Genomic DNA, 22,365 nt, shown 5'->3' with positions numbered 1-22,365 from the left:
ACCCATCCACTGACATACAGCATGTGCAAGAAAATCTGTCAAAATTGTCAGCTAATATCGAAAGCATCAATGAATATTTGCATGGTGGGAAGCGCAAATCAGAGTAACTGGATGAGAGATGAGCTGGCCAAATAGCATTACAACACGTAGGAAGGGGCCAACAAACCTACATGTACTTCGACAAGCTTATATCATTCTGACCTAGTACAGTCAAACCTGTTTTAACGACCACCTCTCTTAAGTGGCCAGTGGCCACCAAACTGTACCCCATTTGAAAGGAATATGTGATACAGATCCTGTCTATGGAGGCCACCTGTCAACACTGGCCATTTTTTCTGTTCCCCTTAGGTGCCAGGTTTCACTGTACCTCCATTCTCAGATGACAGTAATGTATTGAAAGAAGGAATCTGTTATCCAAATTAATCAAGGATATCTGATATTCCACCTTCATACATGTAGGTTTTGTTGTTGCAGAATATACAGAGTGGAAACTCAGTTGCAAAACTGAACCACATTTCAGCAGAGCTTGTTAGCTTAGTCTGATTAGATGATCAAATTCCCAACAGCCACTGCCAAGGCAAATCATCTGAGCTGGAAATTATATAGGTAAAATAAAGTGCACTTATCTTAGGGGGTAAAGGCTCAAGAATATATTGTGAAAATGGGGGGACACAATAACATTATACTGGTAGGGTAAAGTGCATTTGTCTTAGGGGGTAAAGGCCAAAGAATATATTGTGAAAATGCGGGGACAAAATAACATACGTACACAGTAAATGAAGTGGGGGGAAAATGCGTAATAACAACTTTACATATCATGAAGAGTAATTTTCTTATTGCACTTTTCCGTTTGGCCCAAGTAGAAAAAAATATATAATACATGTATACAAGCTACAGTTTAATGAGTTTGTTCCTATGGATAATAATCTAGATAAACCAGAGGGGGCTATTTCAAAAGTGTGTTGCCACTGTTCAAAATGTACTTTTTCCAATGCGGTAATAAATATTGGCCTTCAATTTGATCTGCTATATTCAAGTAAATGTATTATAAGAAAATTATAAGAAATTGGGAAATTAGTAAATGCCCTGCTTGCGATTGTACTTGATAAAGAAGAATTCAGGTGAAGGGACATTTTGAAAACTCCTCTCCCGAAAATAATTAGTTAAAAAAAAGGACTGTATGAGATCAATTCAGGGTAGGAAATAGCTTTTTTTAGAGGCTATCTTCTTTTCCATATTGGGACGATTGCAGAATTTGGGGGCTATTTCTTTCATTTTAAGGGCTACTTTTAGGGGTAATGAGCAATTATGCAGTAAAAGCAAGTATCTTTTTTTTTTTGCCATAGTTAAAATGTTGATTTTCTTGACTTAAGTTTGTGATAGATCATGCCTCATGGAATTACTCTACAAAGTATGGTCATAACAAATCATGCATTTTGGGGAAATTTTAGGGGCAGCATGCGCTGCCATGAGGCCGAAATCGCCAGTCGCCCTCATTTATTTCCTATGCAGGATCAATCACACATCGGGTGGCCAGTAATACAATACAGTACCAGAAGTTTGTCTTGATGCATACAATCTTTAAAAAAAAAAAACGTCAGAATGTTGCAGATTGGTACAAATTATGATGACCTTTTTCATCATTGTACTGAAAATATTTGGAGTCACACTGTAATCTTGTTGTTTATTGACAACATAGTTTAAAATAATTATGAAAAAAATTGGAAGAACTAATCAAAATAAAATATTTTCAATGGGTATGTATATTACAACATCAAATGATAAAAACATTTCATTGGCGTAGCTCAGGACTATTTCAATGTGGCTGTAGCTTTTAATCTTCAAAGACAATGCATTGGTAATGCTCATGGCATGATACAATTGCTCTTTCATTTTATACTTTAAAGACAGTTCACCGCATGCAATGTCTTTTGGAGTTACTAAAGACCACAGGCTTATTCAAAAGAAGGCCATTATTTATATGTCATTGCTGCAGCACTTCAAGGGTTTGTATGGTGAAAAATAAGTGACCAGCACTCATCCATAAGTCCTATAAAACACTATTTGGCATGCAGCACTACAAAATTATAAAATATTGACTTTGGCAGTACAGCATGAGACACTACCCTACTTCTCAACAGCAAGAAGTGCTGCACAAGTCATAAAGAGCTAACTGTATGCTATGTATAAAAGGAGCAATGCAAAAACTTTAAGTCATGCTATTTATAACACAACTGAATTTATGACGAAATACCTGTATAGATCTGCCATACATCAGTCATAAATACAGTGATGGTTACAGAAGAACACTTGAATAATGCCTGGAATGCTTGCAAGTTTTAATATACATGTATTAACCTTATCGCTAAACAAGAAACCTTGAAGTGATCATCTCAATATATCAGCACTGCTGGAAATACCAGGGCACATCCATGTTTGGCCATAAATTCCACATTTTGCATGAATTCAATTAACTTTATGTCTTCTAAACTCATTCATATTCATACCCAATTACAGTTGGCAATAGAAAATAAAAATTCATCATACGATAAAAAAAATCACGCTTGATCAAAAAATATATTTGTCAATGATAGCTAACAGGAATATGCAAAATGGCCTTCTTTGTCCAATAATCTATTAAACAAAATATGTTTGCATTTGTTGCCTTTTATTCAGTTTGTTTTATTCATACAGGGTAGCCCTGTCAGTAGTCTTGCACTGCTTTCCAGGGGGCCATGGTGCTTAATTTCAGTGATATGATTAGCTTTGTAAGCATCAACTTTCCATCAATCAATTTCAAAAGTCCCGCTTGGTAGACTTCCTGCTTCATTCCTGCACTTTGGCCAAATCCACTTGAAATTTTACAAAATCTGTATTTTCATTCAATAAGAAACCTTAAAAAAATCAATATATATAATTTTCATATATTTCATATATTGCTGATTGCTGAAAACAGAACACAATTATTTTGACCAATGGACTGTTTTACCATTGAAACTTTTGAATGAATTTGAAAATCAACAATCTGTGGAAGTAGGAATATGAATGACATTAGAAGACTGGAAAGTAATCAAATGGCAAGACAGGAGGAATTAGGACCCAACTGTTTTCAACATGGCCAAACACAGATATTTCCCCCAGATTGAATGCTCATTCAAGAGGCTACATATATAAGCCTTCAGAATGAAAGCTGCCTACTTCCTATCATCTGGATTTCTTGTAGATTTGCTCACACTTCTTGGCAACAGACTTCAGATTCAAGTCACAAAGTGCTCCATAGAGAATCCCTCTAGTGCACCGGTCTGGACACTTCTCCCTCCACTGCAGGAGCATCTGGGTCGCTTGCTCCTCAGGACTGGAGTGGTTCTCCTTGATGGATTTTATGTCTGTCTCCAAGGTCTCATCATCACGGACGAAGCGGGCAACCTTCACCCAGTTGTTCTGTATCAGGGAGGCAATGTGGTAGAGGTTGGTCTGGCTGATCTCTTGAGGGTTGGCACGAAGTAGGTTCTCTTGGTCACTCAGGGCATTCGGCAAGGTCTTTGGAAGAGAAATAGGAATATACCTTGAAACTAATAATAGAAGTAAACATGACAAAGATAATGAAACCTATTGTGTCTATTCATTTTTTACTTTAACAGAGAAATTAAAAGAAAATATTTATTATGTCTGATTTGTGAATGACAACATATAATATCCTACAGTAGGCACTTCATTCTCAGTATGCATGCGGTTGTCACCAGTCCCGTGGCTTGTATTCACTACCTGCCACGCGCAAGTAATATGTGAACATTGGCCCAAGACATTGGTATGGCTCTCATTAGTAGCCACTGCTTCAGACCCCTGCACAAACTCATCACTGAATCAACATACAAGTATCAACATCAGAAGAGGACATTCCCTTCCTGCCTATCCCAAAAGCAATCTCCAAAATTCCAGGTCAAGGGTAATTCCGAAACACCAAATGCAATGCAATAGAGCATCTGGATGGAATGGGGTTTATTTTGCTTCTTCTTTTATCCTGAAAAGAAATAAGTGAGTCTCCTAACTTTAAATCTCTTGGGACCACAAAAGTCTGTTCGATTAAAAGTTGGAACTACGCAGAATTTGACTCACAAAAAATATCACATATCCATTGATGGTATAATTAACGATAGAATAAAACGACAAAGTTAATGAAACCAGTCTATTGTGACTACCCAAGGGGAACACAAAATGGGACCTTCATGACGGTACTTCTTACACATATAATCCACCACAGTGGGAATCAGTTTTAGTGGTCACTATTGGCAGATGGCTACTATACATGCAGAGAGGGGGCCTTTATGACAGGTTTGACAGTACATTTCAATAGGAGTTCCTTCAGATTTAGTCACTACCTCTTAATATTTTATGGCCACATTCTAGCTTTATTTTTACTCTGAAAAGTAAAATCCATTCAAAATTTCAAATATCCTTACATTGTATGAAAAAAATGGTATGATTATCGGACAATGGGATGCTATGAATGATACAACCATCTCTACCAAGCACAGACAGACAATTAAAATGCACATACAGTGTAATCCTTAACAGCACAAATACCACATACCACTGAAATTTGATAAATGTTAAGAAGAAAGATGTAAATCTCTGCTTAGAAATATATCACATATCGTTCATGAATTTCTCACCTGTTGTGCCGTATTAGGAATACTGCCGTACGGGACTGCTGTGTAGGGGGTGTTGTTGAAAAGATGGGCACTGCCCGAGGGAAGTTGCGATGTGCTTGCGCCATAAATACTAGACATGCCTCCAATACCTGACATACCAACACCTGGTGTCAAGACAGGAGCGTTGTTGCGATTGGACACCAGGTTGACGTTAGACGGACCCTGGTGGAAGGTATTGTGAGGTGGGGAGTAGCGGGATGTGCTGGGTAGGCTGCAGTAGATTCCCCCGGGAGTGCGGGGCGGTGACTGATCAGGGTTGACACGAAGGGTGTGCATGAGGTCGTCGCTACCCCCTGACGACTCGGATGCGGTGGGTGAGAGGCGTAGACGCTTGCCGAAACGGGATGGGGTTGATGGAACCACAGGCTCTGCCTCGCAGGTTGGACACTGACGTTTTCTACTGGTATTCTGGAGACCACTAGGACCAGCTGATTTATAAAGGAAGAATTTAAAAATTTCATCAAATTACAAAAAAATTAAGAAAAGAGGACATTCAATGGAAATGGATATCCACATTTTATTGTTTGAAATTTACATGAAATGAAATACTCCGAAAATTTGCTTTGCATAATTGATCACGGGCCCCGCAGCCGCTGTACTGCGCCAGATGGACAACAGGGTAGCAGCAACTCCCATCTTTTAACGTCTTTTGGTCTGATGCAGCCGGGGTTCGAACTCCCGACATCCAACACAACGGTGTGTTGGCTCAGTAACACCAGTGTTCAAGACACAGATTATTATGAATGTTTCTCCTAATTGCTTCAAGGACCATAACAATTATACGAAATAGCATTCATGATACATGTACAATCCATATCAAATACAGTTTCGGAACAACTCATAACTCATCCCAAATTGTAAACAAGTAAAGAATCACAGAAAATTATCAATTAATCATTTGTTTGGGGGATAATGCTAAATACAACAAAATTATTCTTCAAAATGCACAATGCAATTTCTATTTGGACTACAAATATTTTTATGGACATGTAATTTTATTCTGCACAGTTGTACAGTACATTTAACTTGTAATTATTGATAAGCTGAAGTCACCAAACTGCATCACATAAGCACATAAATTCCATTTAACTCTTTTATTTTCTCTGGTATGCACTGAGTTACAAAATTAAACAAGTGGAATGCCTCTGGCAGTCTCACCTGCATCACGCGATTCAATATAGCAGCAGTGCTGACTTTGAAAACTACTATAACTCGCACAAGATGTTCAGTGATACTTGGTTACTCTTATTTCCACGATTTATTTAACTAGACCAATACACTTACAGAGAAAGAATGGTAATTCAACAAATAACCCCAACGTGGCCAAAGTTCATTGACCTTACATGACCTTTGACCTTGATCATGTGACCTGAAACTCGCACAGGATGTTCAGTGATACTTGATTACTCTTATGTCAAAGTTTCATGAGTCAGATCCATAAACTTTCAAAGTTATGATGGTAATTCAACAGATACCCCCATTATGGCCAAAGTTCATTGACCTTGGTCATTTGACCTAAAATGCGCACAGGATGTTCAGTGATATGTGATTACTCTTATGTCCAAGTTCTATGAACTAGACCAACATACATTCAAAGTTATGATGGTAATTCAACAAATACCCCCAATTTGGCCAAAGTTCATTGACCCCAAATGACCTTTGACCTTGGTCATGTGACGTGAAACTCAGGCAGGATGTTCAGTGATAATTGATAAACCTTATGTCTAAGTTTCATGAACTAGGGCCATATATTCTCTAAGTTATGATGACATTTCAAAAACTTAACCTTAGGTTAAGATTTTGATGTTATTCCCCCCAACATGGCTAAGTTCATTGACCCTAAATGACCTTTGACCTTGGGCATGTGACATGAAACTAAGGCAGGATGTTCAGTAATACTTGATTAACCTTATGGCCAAGTTTCATGAACTAGATCTATATACTTTTTAAGTTATGCTGTCATTTCAAAAACTTAACCTTAGGTTAAGATTTGATGTTGACGCCGCTGCCGTCGGAAAAGCGGCGCCTATAGTCTCACTATGCTATGAAGGTGAGACAAAAAACGGCTTTCACTCAGCCATGATTGACAGTAATTATCTACATCTTTTAAAATCTTCACCAGACTTAAACTTGAATACTCATTAAAAAAAGAAATCAAAGATTCTAAACTTCAGAATTCATATTCATGACTCACGTTGGCATTCATCATCTTCATGTACACTCCTAGGTGATGAGGAGCGTGACCCTGACTGCGATGGACTGGCATTGCCTCCACCTCCAAACCAACTCCTAAAAGTCAACATTTGTTTCCAGCTCTGTGCCCCTCCTGAGTTCGGTGCTGCAGATTCCTCTGATGAGGTATCGTTCATCCGAATCTTGCGGCCGATTTGATTCAGCGTAAGCATGAACTCGTCGTACTCTCCTCCCTGTCTTCGGTACATTGATACGATCTCGGAGAAGGGGTCGGCAGCCCGGCCCAGCTTGGTGCGGATGACCTGGTAGCTGAAACCAAGGGCACGGGCAAACTGCTTCCAGTTCTCACCCTGAGTGATGTCGTGCATGTCTAGTAGTGTTAAGAAAGAGAAGATGTTTCAAAAGAATAACATGACAATGAGTTATCTAACAACATTAAATTGGTATCAAGTTTGATTGTGTCTCAATCTCTCCACATGCACTTTTCATTATTTCACCTTGCATTGAACTACAAAAACTAAAAATCAAATAAAAATGGATACTTAACAGGTACATGCATGCAATAGAGTAACCCATTAGCAAACACTGACCAAACTTGATGAACAATTTCATAACTTCCAAGGACATCACGGTTCCGTAACACAAAGGTTAGCGATTGATCGTACGCTTGATTTTCATGATTGATTGTACATTGTAGTCAATGCAATAAATCACAGAAAATGTTCTACGATCATTGCTAAGTTTTGTGTTACGGGCCCCACATACATGTAACAGTTAGATCAGTGGGGAAAGAACCAAATATCAATTATCAGAGGTCAAAGTACTAACATGTATTTTCACTAGCTTGAAAGAAGCATCAATAGAAAATATGTTATTGTTCTTGGCTGGATCACATTACCGGGTAGTAATTATGAACTTGATTTCCCAACATCTCTAATCAATGCAAAATAGCCCTTGGCAATTAACCAACTTAGCATGATCAAGAATTTAGAATTTCTCTTGGTCTTTAGATAGTAGAGAATAATAAGTAATTATTGATGAATACTGAACAAAAACCAATTAAAGGGTACAAGTACATGTACAAGTACAATGCATGTCTCCAGAAACAGAATATCCATAGTAATCAAACTCTCTATTATTCTACATGCCCATGAAGTTGCACAAATTGTTAAGAACTTCCATGTTGTGTTAAAATATCATCAGACTCTCAATTCTTGTCAAGGTTTATGGAAAATGGTTGGGTGGAATGTTTTGAGCCATTTCAGGGGCAAATTGCCAGAGCCCCCGTGTAATTTTTCCATAACATTGGTAAGTCTGGCTTAGTAGGGGATTCTCACCTGCAAGTTCTTTGAGTGAGGCTGCTGTCCAAGGATCCTCAGGAGTATCATCAGGCTCATCACTCTTCTGTAAATGAAATTATCAAGGATACTTAACATGTATGATCCAGATACAAGTACATGGGGTACACAGACTGTATTATATATTGTCGTCTCATGGATTTTCATCAAAATTTTCTGCTTGCTGAGCAGGAATATTTGGTGAACAAATCATCAAACCGTCGTATCAGTCATTTTTGGTCAAAAAATCGTTTTTGAGATTTATGCAGAAAACGAAAGTGCAAGTCCTACTCAATTCATAGCTGAATTTCTAGGCAGCAATTCATTTCATTTTCTGAGATACCAGAGGATTTTCACTGTGATGCCATACATATTTTTAATGAAATGCGCAAATCGCATTGGAAACTTGTACTGTAACAGAGCGATACGACGTTTTGACTGACCGCGATTTCGATGCATGTGGTCAGCCAAACTGTTGTATCGGCAGTGAGCACTGCATCGACTTTGCATGTGAATAGCAATACGTTTTTAGTGATCATGCGCAATGAGATCGCGGTCAGTAAAAACGGCATATCGCTTTTTTCCTATGGCGTTTTTGTACAGGGAAAATTTAGACCGCTCAAACCAAAATTTCAAGCATGTATCTCTTTTGCGATATTTTCTCAGATCCTTAGTTTTGTGTAAAAATAAAGATGGCAATGTCAAGCAATTTTCTTGGTCTTTCCAACCATGTATTTTTCTAGCAATGAATATGTTGTAAGGCTGGGGAACTAAGTGTGAAAATTATAGTAAACTTTGAAGTCGATTTTTCTCTCAAGTTGGGTATGTAAATATTCTCTCTGACTATCTGTACATGTATTTATTTTAACAGAGAAATTCGAAGAAATTTTTTTAATATCCTATTTGTGAATGACAAAATATAACATCCTACTGTAGGCACTTCATTCTCAGTATGCATGCGGTTGTCACCAGTCCTGTGGCCTGTATTCACTACCTGCCACACGCAAGTAATATGTGAAAATAGGCCCAAGACATTGGTATGGCTCTCATTAGTAGCCACTGCTTCAGACCCCTGCACAAACTCATCACTGAATCAACCTACAAGTATCAATTTCAACAGGGGACATTCCCCACCCGCCAATCCCAGAAGAAATTTTTAGCAATCTCAAAAATTCCAGGTCTTCTATACGATTTCATTAATGGTAAAGTAGTATTCCAATACACAAAGTGCAATGCAATAGAGCATCTTTAATGAAATATGCAATTTGCTTCTTGCCTTCTTCTTTTATCCTGAAAAGAAACGGGTGAGTCTCCAGACTTAAAATCTCTTGGTACCACAAAGGTCTGTATTAAAAGTTGGCACTACACAGAATCTGACTTGCCAAATTATAACATAGACATTGATGGTACAGGTGTATAAATTTACCTTGATAAGGTTGAACTCAAAAAGACGTTCTTCTGAGCCATCCTCTTTCCTTCGCTTCACAAACACCTTGCCAAAGATCTCCCTCTCCTTGGGTTTGTTGCTTCCCTTAAAGCGGCAAGCAAACTGCATCTCAAACTCACCACCCCTGTAGTTGGCTTCCACTTTCTCCAGACTAGGGTCCTCACTCGCCCGGGTATCCGCCTCAAAGTAGTCTGAACGTCCTAGTTTCACAACAATATCTCCACCTACTTGTAGACAGAAATTTACATTGGAAATTCCTTAAACTCACTACAGACTGATATCAGATGCATAATTCTGAGAGGTAATGATGATTCTGACATCAAGACATACAATTGGATTGTAAACTCTTTATGATTTTCACAAACAAAACATCTCAAATAATACATTCAATTATGAATTACTCCGAATTAGAATTAACTATATAAAACATATTCAAACATAACATTAACATAAAAAAAAGTGTGCCGCACACTTGTAAATTGAGCAAAAGGGCACACAGAAGAACCCTTGTCTAAATCACTAAACCTTACCAGCAATACAGGAGTTTGATTGGTGTAAATAAATAACAAACTTACCAGGTGCTATTGCAACAGGCTTGAGGCTGCCACCAACATTAATAGCATAGTTGCCCACATCCTGCATGGTGCTGTCATCACTTAGATGACAAATGACCACGAGACCAAACTTCTCTGTATCTGAACTCTCCAGCATCCATGCCTGGCATTTCATGCTCACAGCTCCTCCAGAATAGAAGCCCAGAGACATTCCGGTGTTATTGAGCTTACTTCTGATCCCATTCCAGATGGCTGTCAGCCAGGAGAAGTGCTCAACAGGAATGGCTATGAAGTAACTGGCATTTGCATCTTCTCTGATACGATAATTGACATTCAGTGGTTCCCACGAAACAGGCTCTTCTTCTGACGTTGGGCTGTGCCATACAGAGAGTTGGGCTTCATGTCCAAAATGCTGAATTATCTTACTGTAGTTTGGTATTGGCAGCTCAACAGTAACCTTGCAGTCTCGTTGCACTTTGAAGAAGTAGCCATGTGGTTGTAGCACCACTGTTGGGGATGCAAAAGCATCTCTCATGGGTAGGTTTGTTCTCAGATGAGAAGGAAGTTCTGAACAGAAGACCTTTACAGAAGCTGTAACATCTTCGGATAGGGATCCTTCAGGGAAATCAACCTTGACTCCAGGAACCTGATCTACCACAAGTTTTCCACCCTCATCTTTTCTTATGACTCTTGTAACAGTAGGGGTAACTTGATCCAACATGACGGTAAATAAAGAAAAGTGATTCGTTCTCAACAACACATATCCTTGAAATACCCTGTAGTCGCATGTAGGTACTTCCATCCATACAGGCTTTTCCATGTCATCTGTGTTGCTTGTGAAGCACCTCACTTGAGATACTCCAACATCCAGATAAAGGGGCAACCGGATGATTGCAGGACTGTCCTCATAGAATAATGTTCCATGGGGTCCAAGAAAAGCAACTGAGCTTGCATGAACCAAATCATCCCCAAATTCTGGAACAAACTTTATGTCTCCTAGAAGTTCTAAGAAGAAATCTGTTCGTAAAATGTTTGATTTGTTGTGTTCAGGAATAAGAACTGCTGCATGGCCAGTCTTCAGAAACCTAGCTCTGTTTGGCAAAATGAAGTCTACAACTTCATCATCTTCAAAGTCAACTTCAGGTACCAGGGGTTTATGGCAAGTATCACAAGTCTCAATCTCCTCCTCTATCACACGAGGAACGTCTTCAGCATCGCTTCCCTGGTCCCCACAACAACTGTTTGCATCATCTTCCTGCTTTCCTTGAAAGGCACTCCCACCCATTGATCCTGTACATGAACCATAGTCACTTGTGGAAACATGACCATCTGACTCTAATCGCTGGAGTTGTTTGTGCGAACCTGCGGCACTATTCCTGACTATTCTGAATGCACTAGTCCTTTCATTGTGAGAATCTTCTAGGTATGTAGGCTTAGACGAGGAACAGCCATGGACAACCGGTGTTTGTTTAGTTTCTACATGTTTCAGTTTAAGATGAGCAATTTCTTCACACAGTGAAGAATATGAATCCTCCTGACTCCAACAGTCCTGCTGTGGCACACTAATAGTGATATCATAGAAGCAACGGATTGCCTGCAATCCATATAAATATACATCTTGAGGTACGTTAGCTATAGGGTTTCTAGTAATATGAAACTTTCTTAACCTGGGCAGATGAAAAGTCCTGTCCCTCAATTCACGTATTCTATTCCCAGATAAGTTCACATGCTGCAGGCACTCGAGATTATCCAGGCTCAATGGAATATGTCTGAGTTTGTTGTGTGAAAGGTCTATGAAACTGAGTTCCTTTAGGCCTCCAAAGTCCTCTGGCAATTGTTCTATGAAGTTGCGAGATGCCCTCAGGTCTCGCAATAACGTTAGCTGACTGACACATGATGGCACACATTTCAGCTTGTTTTGGCTGATGTCTAATGATGTAAGGCACCGTGTTAGTATGCCACAGCAGATGGAGTCAGGGATTTGTGTGAGGCAAAGACCCCTGAGGTCAAGGGCTGGCTTGCGGCAGTTCCTGGCCTTGTAGATCTGTATGTCCTCGGCTGCTACAGTATGTAGAGCCTTTAACCCTCGCATCGGGAATCATCTGTGAAATAGAAGTGAAAAGAAAGGCATGAATCATCACATATTTTGAGCAATAAAAATGCTACAATTTGATATCGTACACTATGACAATTTTCAAAGTCCACCCCAACAAAAACTTGATTTGAATAAAAAGAGAAAAATTCAACAAGCATAACACTGAAAATTTCATCAAAATCAGATGTAAAATAAGAAAGTTATGGCATTTTAAAGTTTCGCTTATTTTCAACAAAATAGTTATATGAGCGAGCCAGTTACATCCAAATGAGAGAGTTGATGACATCACTCACTATTTCTTTTGTATTTTATTATATGAAATATTTTTATTTTCTCGTCATTGTCATGTGAAATGAAGTTTCATTCCTCCCTGAACACGTGGAATCCATTATTTTAACATTTTGTGCTTCAGGCAAGGAGGTCCTAATCGTCAAATTCGTAAAAATTGAAATATTGTATAATTCAAACAATAAAAAACAAAAGAAATAGTAAGTGACATCATCGACTCTCTCATTTGGATGTAACTGGCTCGTTCATATAACTATTTTGTTGAAAATAAGCGAAACTTTGAAATGTCATAACTTTCTTATTTTACATCCGATTTTGATGAAATTTTCAGCATTGTGCTTGTCTGATTTTTCTCTATTGATTTAAATCAACATTTTTCTGAGGTGGACTTGACCTTTAATTACATGTATATTTGCCTTCTTGAGGATAATATATATTTCTACATGTAATTCATGAACTCAAATCAGAATTAGAGGGTTTGGCAATTTTATAATCGATGAGTAGGTTCATAAACTTCAATCAGGTACACAAGGCAGAAGATATCTCTGGACAGAAACTGAAGTGTAGTCACAAACAATCAGGCCTGCAAACCACAGACAGATTATTCGTAGTACATGTCAGATAGAAAGAACTTTCCAATGCAGTTTCCTATTTTAACTCAGAACATATTACCCAGGAAAACCACTTAAACCACATTTCTTGTAAAACAAATGTTTTGATCTTAGTATACATGTACATGTATATGGGCATTGGCCATCACAACAAGTACATGTACATTGTAACATAAGTTATTCCAACCTCAGGCGTCTCCTTAATGGGATATTCTCCTGTCTGGACCCCAAATGAAGACCCAATAGTTACACAAGTTTGTGTGCACACTGTACACATCACAACTAACACAAGCTCTCTAATGCTAGAATGTAATCACATGTACAGTACTGTCCGTTTGTGACAAAAGTAAATCACCTGTTTCACTGTACATGTACTTAAAAGTTGGAGGAATCCACTTGTCAGGTACTTTCATGTGACGGCCTCAAAAGGAAGCCTTTTCTCATGAAAATCTTGGATTGTGTGTGAAGTGAATGGGTGCACACAGTCAAGGCTCCTTTTTTTGCCCTTTCTGAAAATAACTGGTTGAGGTAGGCATTTTAGTTGATCTTTAGAACTTGGAATAATAGCTTTGCAATTGATACAATTGAAAAGAGGAAGTCTCCCAGATCCTCGCACACTTTTAATTCTTTTTTAAATTGACTCACGATTCATGAGTTATGCCCAATTATGTTTTGGCAATTGGACATAATATTTGACCAGAGGTCAAAGTCATTCTTATGTTTATTTAGTTGTGAGAATGGCACCATGAAAAACCTGATATTTTCAAACTTGCGTTATTTCCATATTTTTTGCATTACAGGTATGAAACTTGGCAGAGTGTTAGTAGATTTATCATATTTTGCTTTGATGTATTTTTGCAATGTGAAGGTCATTAGCAATAAATTATTAGATATCAAATAATTATTTTTAGCATATTTTTCAATATTTTTGCCATTCTGGTCAAAGTAAAAAAAGTTTAGTTGAATATGATGTGTAATGCTATTCTAAAATATGAAAATATATATTTTTGAACACCACCTGGAATATCGGAAGTGATGTTACCTTGAACTTGACCTTGAAATCATAATTTTTATCACATTTTCCTTCTAGTGTCAGTTCAACAGAAATTTTAATGCAGATTGATCTTTATAATGTCATTTCGCAGTTACATGTACTTAGCAAGCGCAAATTTGGTGAGAATGTATTTATTAATAACTTAAATATGGGTGTTTCCACGAGGTTGGGATCAATCCAGATAAGTGGGTCATTTTTAGTATCATCATCAATTGTTGTCAAAGTAATATGATATTGGATATTCAAAGTTTGTATTTTTTATGATATATATATGAGGATACAAATATATAACACAATAACAGCTTGGTTGTCATGTGTTTTTATTTTTAAGAGTGAAAGTGTGAAAGTCTTACTGAAAATGTGAGTAAAATTTGTGACAAGAAAATATAAAAAAATCAGACTGCTCTCATTTTCATACAAAGCATCATAAATAAGAAAGATCAGTACAAATAATGACCCACACCAAACCCTCATCATGCCCCAAATGAGAGTCTTTGCTTGACGCAAATTCATTATAAAATCCCGTTTCAAAAAGTCGGGACACGACATTACATAAAAAGTCAGCCGAGTATTTTTTTGTAACGTTATTGCACATCGGTGTACAAAATTGTGAAGTATTTCTCTCACAAATTTCATCTGAATATGTTATTTAAACATCACTAAATACATACTTAAAAATAAAGTGTCGAAATCTTGCCAAAAGTATATTTAATCGGCCGAAGTTTCCTTCAAAATGAGAAGAAATTCTGACGTGAATTTGTAACATCGTGAAGAAAAATCGCGGCTATCGTATTGTACTAAGTGGCTAGCTTCATTTGTGTGTGCTGAAGTTATCGGCTATTTAAGTGTCAATAGCAGGAAACCATCACCGGTCGATCTCCTATTTCGTTTGGCCGGTGGATAGCCGCGAAATTGCCTCTGTCCTGTGTAACGTCATATGAGGTTTAATCTGAATATTCGCCGCCTTGTAATTTTTTTCGTTCCTTGTTTTTTTTTTCTGAAAGGAACATTCGTTCTCGCTTTAGTACTTACAATTTATGCATGAATTTTTCCGATTTTGTCAGCATAAATCGTCCTAATATATGGAAAATATCTTACTACAGTCCCACCTATTGCATTTTTTGCTGGATAAAACGTTTCGTTTAAAAAAATGTAGATTTCTCGCTTCCAAACGTAGCTTTCAATATCTGAACTCAACATTAAATATGCTGAATAGCTAGGTGAGGATTCTGATGATAAAAAATATCATCTTCATGAGGTTTTAACAGTACTTTTGATAAATTTTAAGAGCAGCTTATCAGTGAAGATGTGATAGTAGGCCTTGCAGAAATTTTCTCAACTTATAAATTCTGAATTGTTTGTGATCGTATCTGGTAATAATTATCCTCATACACTAGCGTACCTACGGGGGGGGGGGGGACAGTCCCCCCCCCCTGATGAGCTTGAAGACATAAATTGCAACTGGAAATAAGTAATTTTGGTCACAAAAGTGATATTTTAATGATTTTGTAAAGTGTGTGCTCTGTAAAACATTGGCATACCATAGTCCTACCTGTAGATTCCCCATAGGCAGGATGGTTGCAGTGAACAAGTGTTTAACCTTGTTCTTTGAATGAGTGGTAAAAATGTGAATTCGCTATTACTTATTATTAGTGTCACTTTGTTGTATGGCAAGTTCCCTCAAGTCTGCGCAGTCCCCCTTGTCTGTGCACACACGTATCTGCGCGATTCTAGTATAAAAAAATACGCAACGAGTCTGAACTTTACACATGCAATACATAGACTCAGTAGCTATATTACATGATTTTTTTTTTTTAAATACAGACAAATTATACATCACTTGAAAGGTTTTTTCAAGACAAATTCAATGGTGAAGACCAAATTACAATTGGAGCACCATAACTGAAGATATGGCCTCTTAAAGGGACGCTATACGCGGAACTTTTCTGCCACCCAAGACAAGTACCCATTGGGTGGCAGATCTACAGGTACTTGTAGATCTAAGAAACTTCCATACTTTTTTTTCATGTAGGTTACTAAGTTAATTTGACTAAAATGCAACACAAGAGGTGATCTTGTAGAGCATGGCTGTGTTACCTTCATGTTTTTCTTATTCAAACAGCTTCTATTTGTGAAAATATAGTATACAAGAAGAAAGATAACAAATTAGAAGACAAGAGAAGTGCATGGGACGCTTTGCGTTGTTAAAAAAAATTAATCAACTCTTGGGGGTCTCATTCCTCAACAGACTTTAATCAGAAAATAAAAATGAATGTCCCACTATACTTCCCGGTATCTGTAAGATTTATATCATTCAAAAGTAGAAAATTAAGTTTTGCAAGTAATTTGTTTTTTTCTTTCTGTTTGTCCATGTTCACTCCGTATTCTGTATAATCACCATGATGTCTCAAACTTGTTTGCAGATCCGAGAATGCGAGATCAGACAGCTGGAGCTGCAACAGTACATGTGTAGCTAGAAATGTACTCCACTGCTTAGAATTATAGAATATATTAACATTAAATATATTGGAATATATAAAGTTAAAAAGCAAGTCTCTGACATTATCTGAATTTCTACTACATTTAAAATCACATTTACAAAATAATCTCCCTCCTAGTAAACATAATAAAACAGGGACCCATTATTATTTGTGTACATCATGTGAATTGATGAGACAGCTTATTGATATGATGACACAAAACAACAGAATATAGATATAGTCATGTATCTATTCATTTTAATACCAGTACCAGGCAGCAGTCAATGCATGGTCTGCGCCTGTACATGAAAAAAAAAATGAGACTGGAATTAAACATGCTTTAATTCCTGCCTGTTTTTTTTTTCTTGAAATATTAAGTTGAAATTATCATTAATTTATCATCAATACACATAATTCATGCAGAAATCAAATGCACAACTTATCACCTACAACTAATTTCAATGGGTTTAACAATAACGTACATGCATCAAGTACCACACCCACGGCCACCACGCCCACTCACTTCTTTCGGTCAGCCATGGCACCAAAATCACACTCTAGGCGGCACAACATGGGCTTGCATTCGCCTCTTGCGCAGCTATGCGACACATTCTTATATATCGAAATTAGATTTTCTGATACAAATACACTTCAAAGAATTAATTTATATCTGATATTTGATTGTTCCCTGGGAAATTTTCTGTTTATACGGCTTTGAAGTAAGAAAATAGAAACATGATTTACCTTAAGTCTCCAAAAAACTCCTTTTTATAACGAAAAACATTGCCGACATTGAACTAAAATCGTCACTAACTTGTAGAGGAAAGTCTGCCGATTTTAATGATACATAACACATGGTTATTTGATGCCCCTAAAGGGCGTCAACAAGTAAAAGTAACTTGCAAGATTAACCCGGTTCTGGAGTCATATTTTCCAAAATGGCGACTTCCATCGTGTGACGACGGACAGGTGGTGCTCTCGAAAACGGCCTTAAAAACAACATTTTGGCGATGCAAATGTGAGTAAATTGACTAGAAATAAGAAGTTTAGTTATAATAGAAAAAGAACTCCTTTTTGTAACGAAAAACATTGCCGATATTGAACTGAAATCGTCACTAACTTGTAGAAGAAAGTCTGCCGATTTTAATGATACAAAGCACATGGTTATTTGATGCCCCTAGAGGGTGTCAACAAGTAAAAGTAACTTGCAAGATTAACCCGGTTCTGGAGTCATATTTTCCAAAATGGCGACTTCCATTGTGTGACGACGGACAGGTGGTGCTCTCGAAAACGGCCTTAAAAAGCAAATATGAGTAAATTGACTAGAAATAAGAAGTTTAGATATAATAGAAAAAGATCGTAACATTTTATGAAAAAAGGATTTGAAATGTTGATACACTGGCTCAATGAATTTTGCCCATTTTGTGTGTTGGCAGAATAGGAAATGTGTTAAACGCGAACCCGTTGCGATCGCTACATAGACAGGTATTCATAAAAAATCTGACAACCTATTCATGTCGGACCAGTAGATACCCAGTTTTTCAAATTTTTACTGGTCCGAACCTAAAATCTACTGGTCCCAAAAAGTACCGGTAAAGAAAACATTAAAAAAAAGGCGCAAGTTTATTTTTCTAGCCTTTCGTGACCCCCCCCCCCCCCGTAAAACGAAGGAATGAAGGACAAAAAGAAAGCAAGACAGAAACGAAGAGAGTAAGAAAGAAAGAAAGAAGGAAAGAAGGAAGGAAAGTCAGAAAGAAAGAAAGGATGGAAGGAAAGAAGGAAGGAAGGAAAGAAGTAGGAAAGAAGGAAGGAAGGAAAGAAGGAAGGAAAGTCAGAAAGAAAGAAAGGATGGAAGGAAAGAAGGAAGGAAAGAAGTAAGGAAAGAAGGAAGGAAGGAAAGAAGGACAGTAAGAAAGAAAGAAAGGATGGAAGGAAGGAAGGAAAGTAAGAAAGAAAGGATGGAAGAAAGGAGGGAGGAAGGAAGGAGGGAGGAAAGAAGGGAGGAAAGAAGGAAGAAAGGAAAGTAAGAAAGGATGGAAGGAAAGAAGGAAGGAAAGGAGGAAGGAAGGAAGGAAAGAAGGAAGGAAGGAAGGAAGGAAGGAAAGAAAGAAAGAAAGAAGGAAGGAAGGAAGGAAGGAAAGAAGGAAGGAAAGTCAGAAAGAAAGGATGGAAGGAAGAAAAGGAAGAAAGGATGGAAGGAAGGAAAGAAGGAAGGAAAGAAGTAAGGAAAGAAGGAAGGAAAGTAAGAAAGAAAGAAAGGATGAAAGGAGGGAGGAAGGAAGGGAGGAAAGAAGGGAGGAAAGAAGGAAGGAAAGTAAGAAAGAAAGAAAGGATGGAAGGAAGGAAGGAAGGAAAGAAGGGAGGAAGGAAGGAAGGAAGGAAGGAAAGAAGGAAGGAAAGAAGGAAGGAAAGAAGGAAGGAAAGAAGGAAGGAAAGAAGGAAGGAAAGAAGGAAGGAAAGAAGGAAGGAAAGAAGGATGGAAATAAGGAAGGAAAGAAGGAAGGAAAGAAGGAAGGAAGGAAAGAAAGAAAGAAAGGATGGAAGGAAGGAGGAAGGGAGGAAAGAAGGAAGGAAGGAAAGTAAGAAAGAAAGGATGGAAGGAAAGAAGGAATGAAAGAAGGAAGGAAAGGAGGAAGGAAGGAAAGAAGGAAGGAAAGAAGGAAGGAAGGAAAGAAATAGAGAAAAAAAAATTAAAAGAAAGATTGAAAAGAAAAAGGAAAGAAAACAGGAAGAAAACAGAGGAAGAAAGCTAAAACTATTATCATAAATAATTTGTTTCTTTTTTGGCTCAATTAAAATAGCTACGAAAGAAAGTCAGAAACCAAGTGTATCAACACACACATAAATGCATATGTGGGGCTATATGTATTCAGACGATACCACCCGAGACCCGATCTGTTTGAACCAAACAGATGTGAAAATTTACCCTTTTACTGCTTACAGATGACAGAGTTACTCCAATTTTTAGGAAATATGGACATTATAAGAGCCTTTCATGAGTATGAACCGTGAATTTTGACAGTTCTGTGAGAGATTTCTGCCAGAGTTTAGCCAGGCTTCGTTCGTGCGGCCAGTGGAGAATTCACCATGTGGATTGTGTGGCTGACTACATGTACACTGTACGCATGCTGTATAGTACTCTAGTAACACGTGCGATTCATTCTGTGTGTATTCTGTGTGTGAATTGCAGAATTGAACGGGGGGAAATGGTTTGCTGTGAATTTGACCATTTCTGGAAAAGTTATTGGCCCAACAATGGTTTTTATTACTGGTCATGTCGGACCCTTAAATCTTGCTATTTTTGGAAAAATTACTGGCCCGACAATGATATTTTTTACTGGTCATGTCGGACCAGTAAATCTTCCAATTTCTGAAAATCTACTGGCCCAACAGCGATTTTTACCGGTCTGGGACCGTCGGACCGCCGCTAGTGTCGAGCCCTGGTATTCGTAAAAACATCTGACTAAAAATGATGGTAAAATAATGAATTTAGGGCATTTCGTGTGACGGCCTCAAAATGCAGCCTTTCTCAACAAAATCCCTGAATCGTGTGTAAAGTGAATGATTGCGCAGACATGGGGTACCATTTTTTTTTCAATCTGAAAATGACAGCCCGAGGTTTTTTCCAGGAAAATCATATATTTCTTTCAAATTTTTATGAGTTATTTGGCACACTAACTCATTATGATGTAAGGAACATAATCAACTGAAAAATTTTGTGAAATGAAAAGAAATTCACTTTAAATCTTAACTCAAATCGTTAGGTGTGCAGACTTGGGGCCCACCATGCACCATCATACAAAATGTTAGGAAATATTATATAGAACAAAATAGAAAATGATTACAAGTAATGGATTCATATTTTTAGTGTAATCCACAGACAAAAAAGAAGGCTTCAAAAAGATAAGGCAGTGTATACAGCCACACGCGTGTGTCTTTACCATCCAGCCACACGCGTGTGGTTATATCCAGAACACCTATCTGTGGATACCGCCACACGCCGCCAGTAATAACAGTAAAACGCGTATGTTATTGTAGGTCTGACCGTCTATATCACGATCAAAATAACCTCATTTCTTCATTAAATTCTTACATTCTAAACCACTCTGATTTCTTTAAATCGTTTCATTCTCACCGTCTTCTTTCCTTGTCTTGTTACAAAAGGCCGCCTGTTAAATAGCAAATTTCCACACTTTTTCTACTTGTGACTTGTGTGTCGATTCTCTACTGACTCTAGGCTATGTGCGCGTACGTGCGACCTACGAAACCCAAACTGTGTATGTCTACTACTGCGCTGCGCTAACGCTGTATGGGTCTGCCACCGCGAAGGAAGCCAGAATCGACACAAGTAGAAAAAGAGAATTTGCTGTTAAACAGACGACCGTTTGTAAAAGACAAGAAAAGCAAGGAGAGAAGACGGTGAGAATGAAATTGAAACGATCTAAGGATATCAAAGGGGTCAGAATTTAATGAAGAAATGAGGTTATTTTGATCGTGATATAGACGGTCAGACCTACAATAACATACGCGTTTTACTGTTATTACTGGCGGCGTGTGGCGGTAGCCACAGATAGGTGTTCTGGATATAACCACACGCGTGTGGCTGGATGGTAAAGACACACGCGTGTGGCTGTATACACTGCCAAAAGATAAAGTGTCCGGACACCCGACCCCCCATCCGACAAGCCTGCCAAGCCAGGCAACGGTGCCGGAACTCCCGGGTCGAATTCGCCGCTAATGCACGCTATCCACACACAGTCACAGATGGGACTACATGCACAGCGGGTTGATAAAGCGAGAGCTCTCCGAGTCTCTATTTTGAAACTCTCAAAATGACTCCCTATCTAATAACATCATTTCCTATCAAAAATCGTTAATAACAGACAAAGAAAATACCATCGCTAGAATCAATGACATTCATAGAGGAGGGTGGTATGCATTTATCCATGATTTTGGGGCACAAAAACATTCAAATTGGGGCGGAATTTTAACACAATTCAATGCGCAACGCCAAATAAAAATTCACAAATTAGGATAGGGCCTACTCCATTATTGACACGGGGAAAGAAGTTGTAGGAACTCGTTCGGAACAAATTTTGGGGCCCTGGATCTACCGAAATGTTTGCCCTGTGATAAAAATATAAACTGCAATTACTATGAAATATAACACAGTAAATATCTCTACAAATCGAACTTACTTCTATCCATAGCTGAGATGTCAAAATCTGTTGTTCGAGGGGTCCTGCGATTCCATTCCAGCTAGTGCGAAAAACAACTAGGAAAAATAGGACGCCATCTTGTTTGTATGCAAATTGATTGACCAACCGAAGCGGTGATATCTTGTCTGTGATTGGCTCTTGATTGTGTGGGAGGATTTCGTCAATTTCGTCACACCAATGGATTCAATGAACGTCCAACATCAGCTGGATATGTGTAGTATGATTTTTAAACATTTTCCCAGGGCTGTAACCCGGGAAAGAGGGCGCCACCCCCTCCCTCCCAGATGAAATTGAAAAACAGTGACGTATATTTGGATCTAGCGGGCTTTTACGCCAGGGAGTGTTAAATGAATTAAGATACAAATAAAGAGTTTA

The 22,365-nt window shown here is 38.1% G+C and overlaps 1 protein-coding gene across 1 annotated transcript; it reads right to left on the bottom strand.

Moving 5' to 3' along the window:
• Positions 1–962: 962 nt before the first annotated feature.
• LOC121422236 lies at positions 963–22,091 on the bottom strand. Its single transcript, XM_041617144.1, has 7 exons — positions 21,970–22,091; positions 10,265–12,345; positions 9,669–9,913; positions 8,243–8,309; positions 6,907–7,275; positions 4,674–5,140; positions 963–3,540 (listed from the first exon to the last, which is right to left on the bottom strand). Exons 2-7 carry the CDS (start codon positions 12,333–12,335, stop codon positions 3,205–3,207), a joined length of 3,555 nt encoding a protein of 1,184 aa, XP_041473078.1. The 5' UTR covers positions 12,336–12,345; positions 21,970–22,091; the 3' UTR covers positions 963–3,204.
• Between the last annotated feature and the right edge of the window lie 274 nt (positions 22,092–22,365).

The sequence above is a fragment of the Lytechinus variegatus genome, chromosome 10 (assembly GCF_018143015.1).
Source record: "Lytechinus variegatus isolate NC3 chromosome 10, Lvar_3.0, whole genome shotgun sequence".
Classification (NCBI taxonomy): domain Eukaryota; kingdom Metazoa; phylum Echinodermata; class Echinoidea; order Temnopleuroida; family Toxopneustidae; genus Lytechinus; species Lytechinus variegatus.
Note: the sequence above shows the minus strand (reverse complement) of the source record. Positions and strands in the feature narration are given on the sequence as shown.

Coding starts and splice junctions, on each gene's coding strand:
- LOC121422236 (XM_041617144.1), bottom strand. CDS start 12,335: ATGCGAGGGTTAAAGGCTCTACATACTGTAGCAGCCGAGGACATACAG. Junction 9,914..10,264: donor GCCTGTTGCAATAGCACCTG/GTAAGTTTGTTA, acceptor GTCTACAAGTAG/GTGGAGATATTGTTGTGAAA. Junction 7,276..8,242: donor CTCACTCAAAGAACTTGCAG/GTGAGAATCCCC, acceptor TAACACTACTAG/ACATGCACGACATCACTCAG.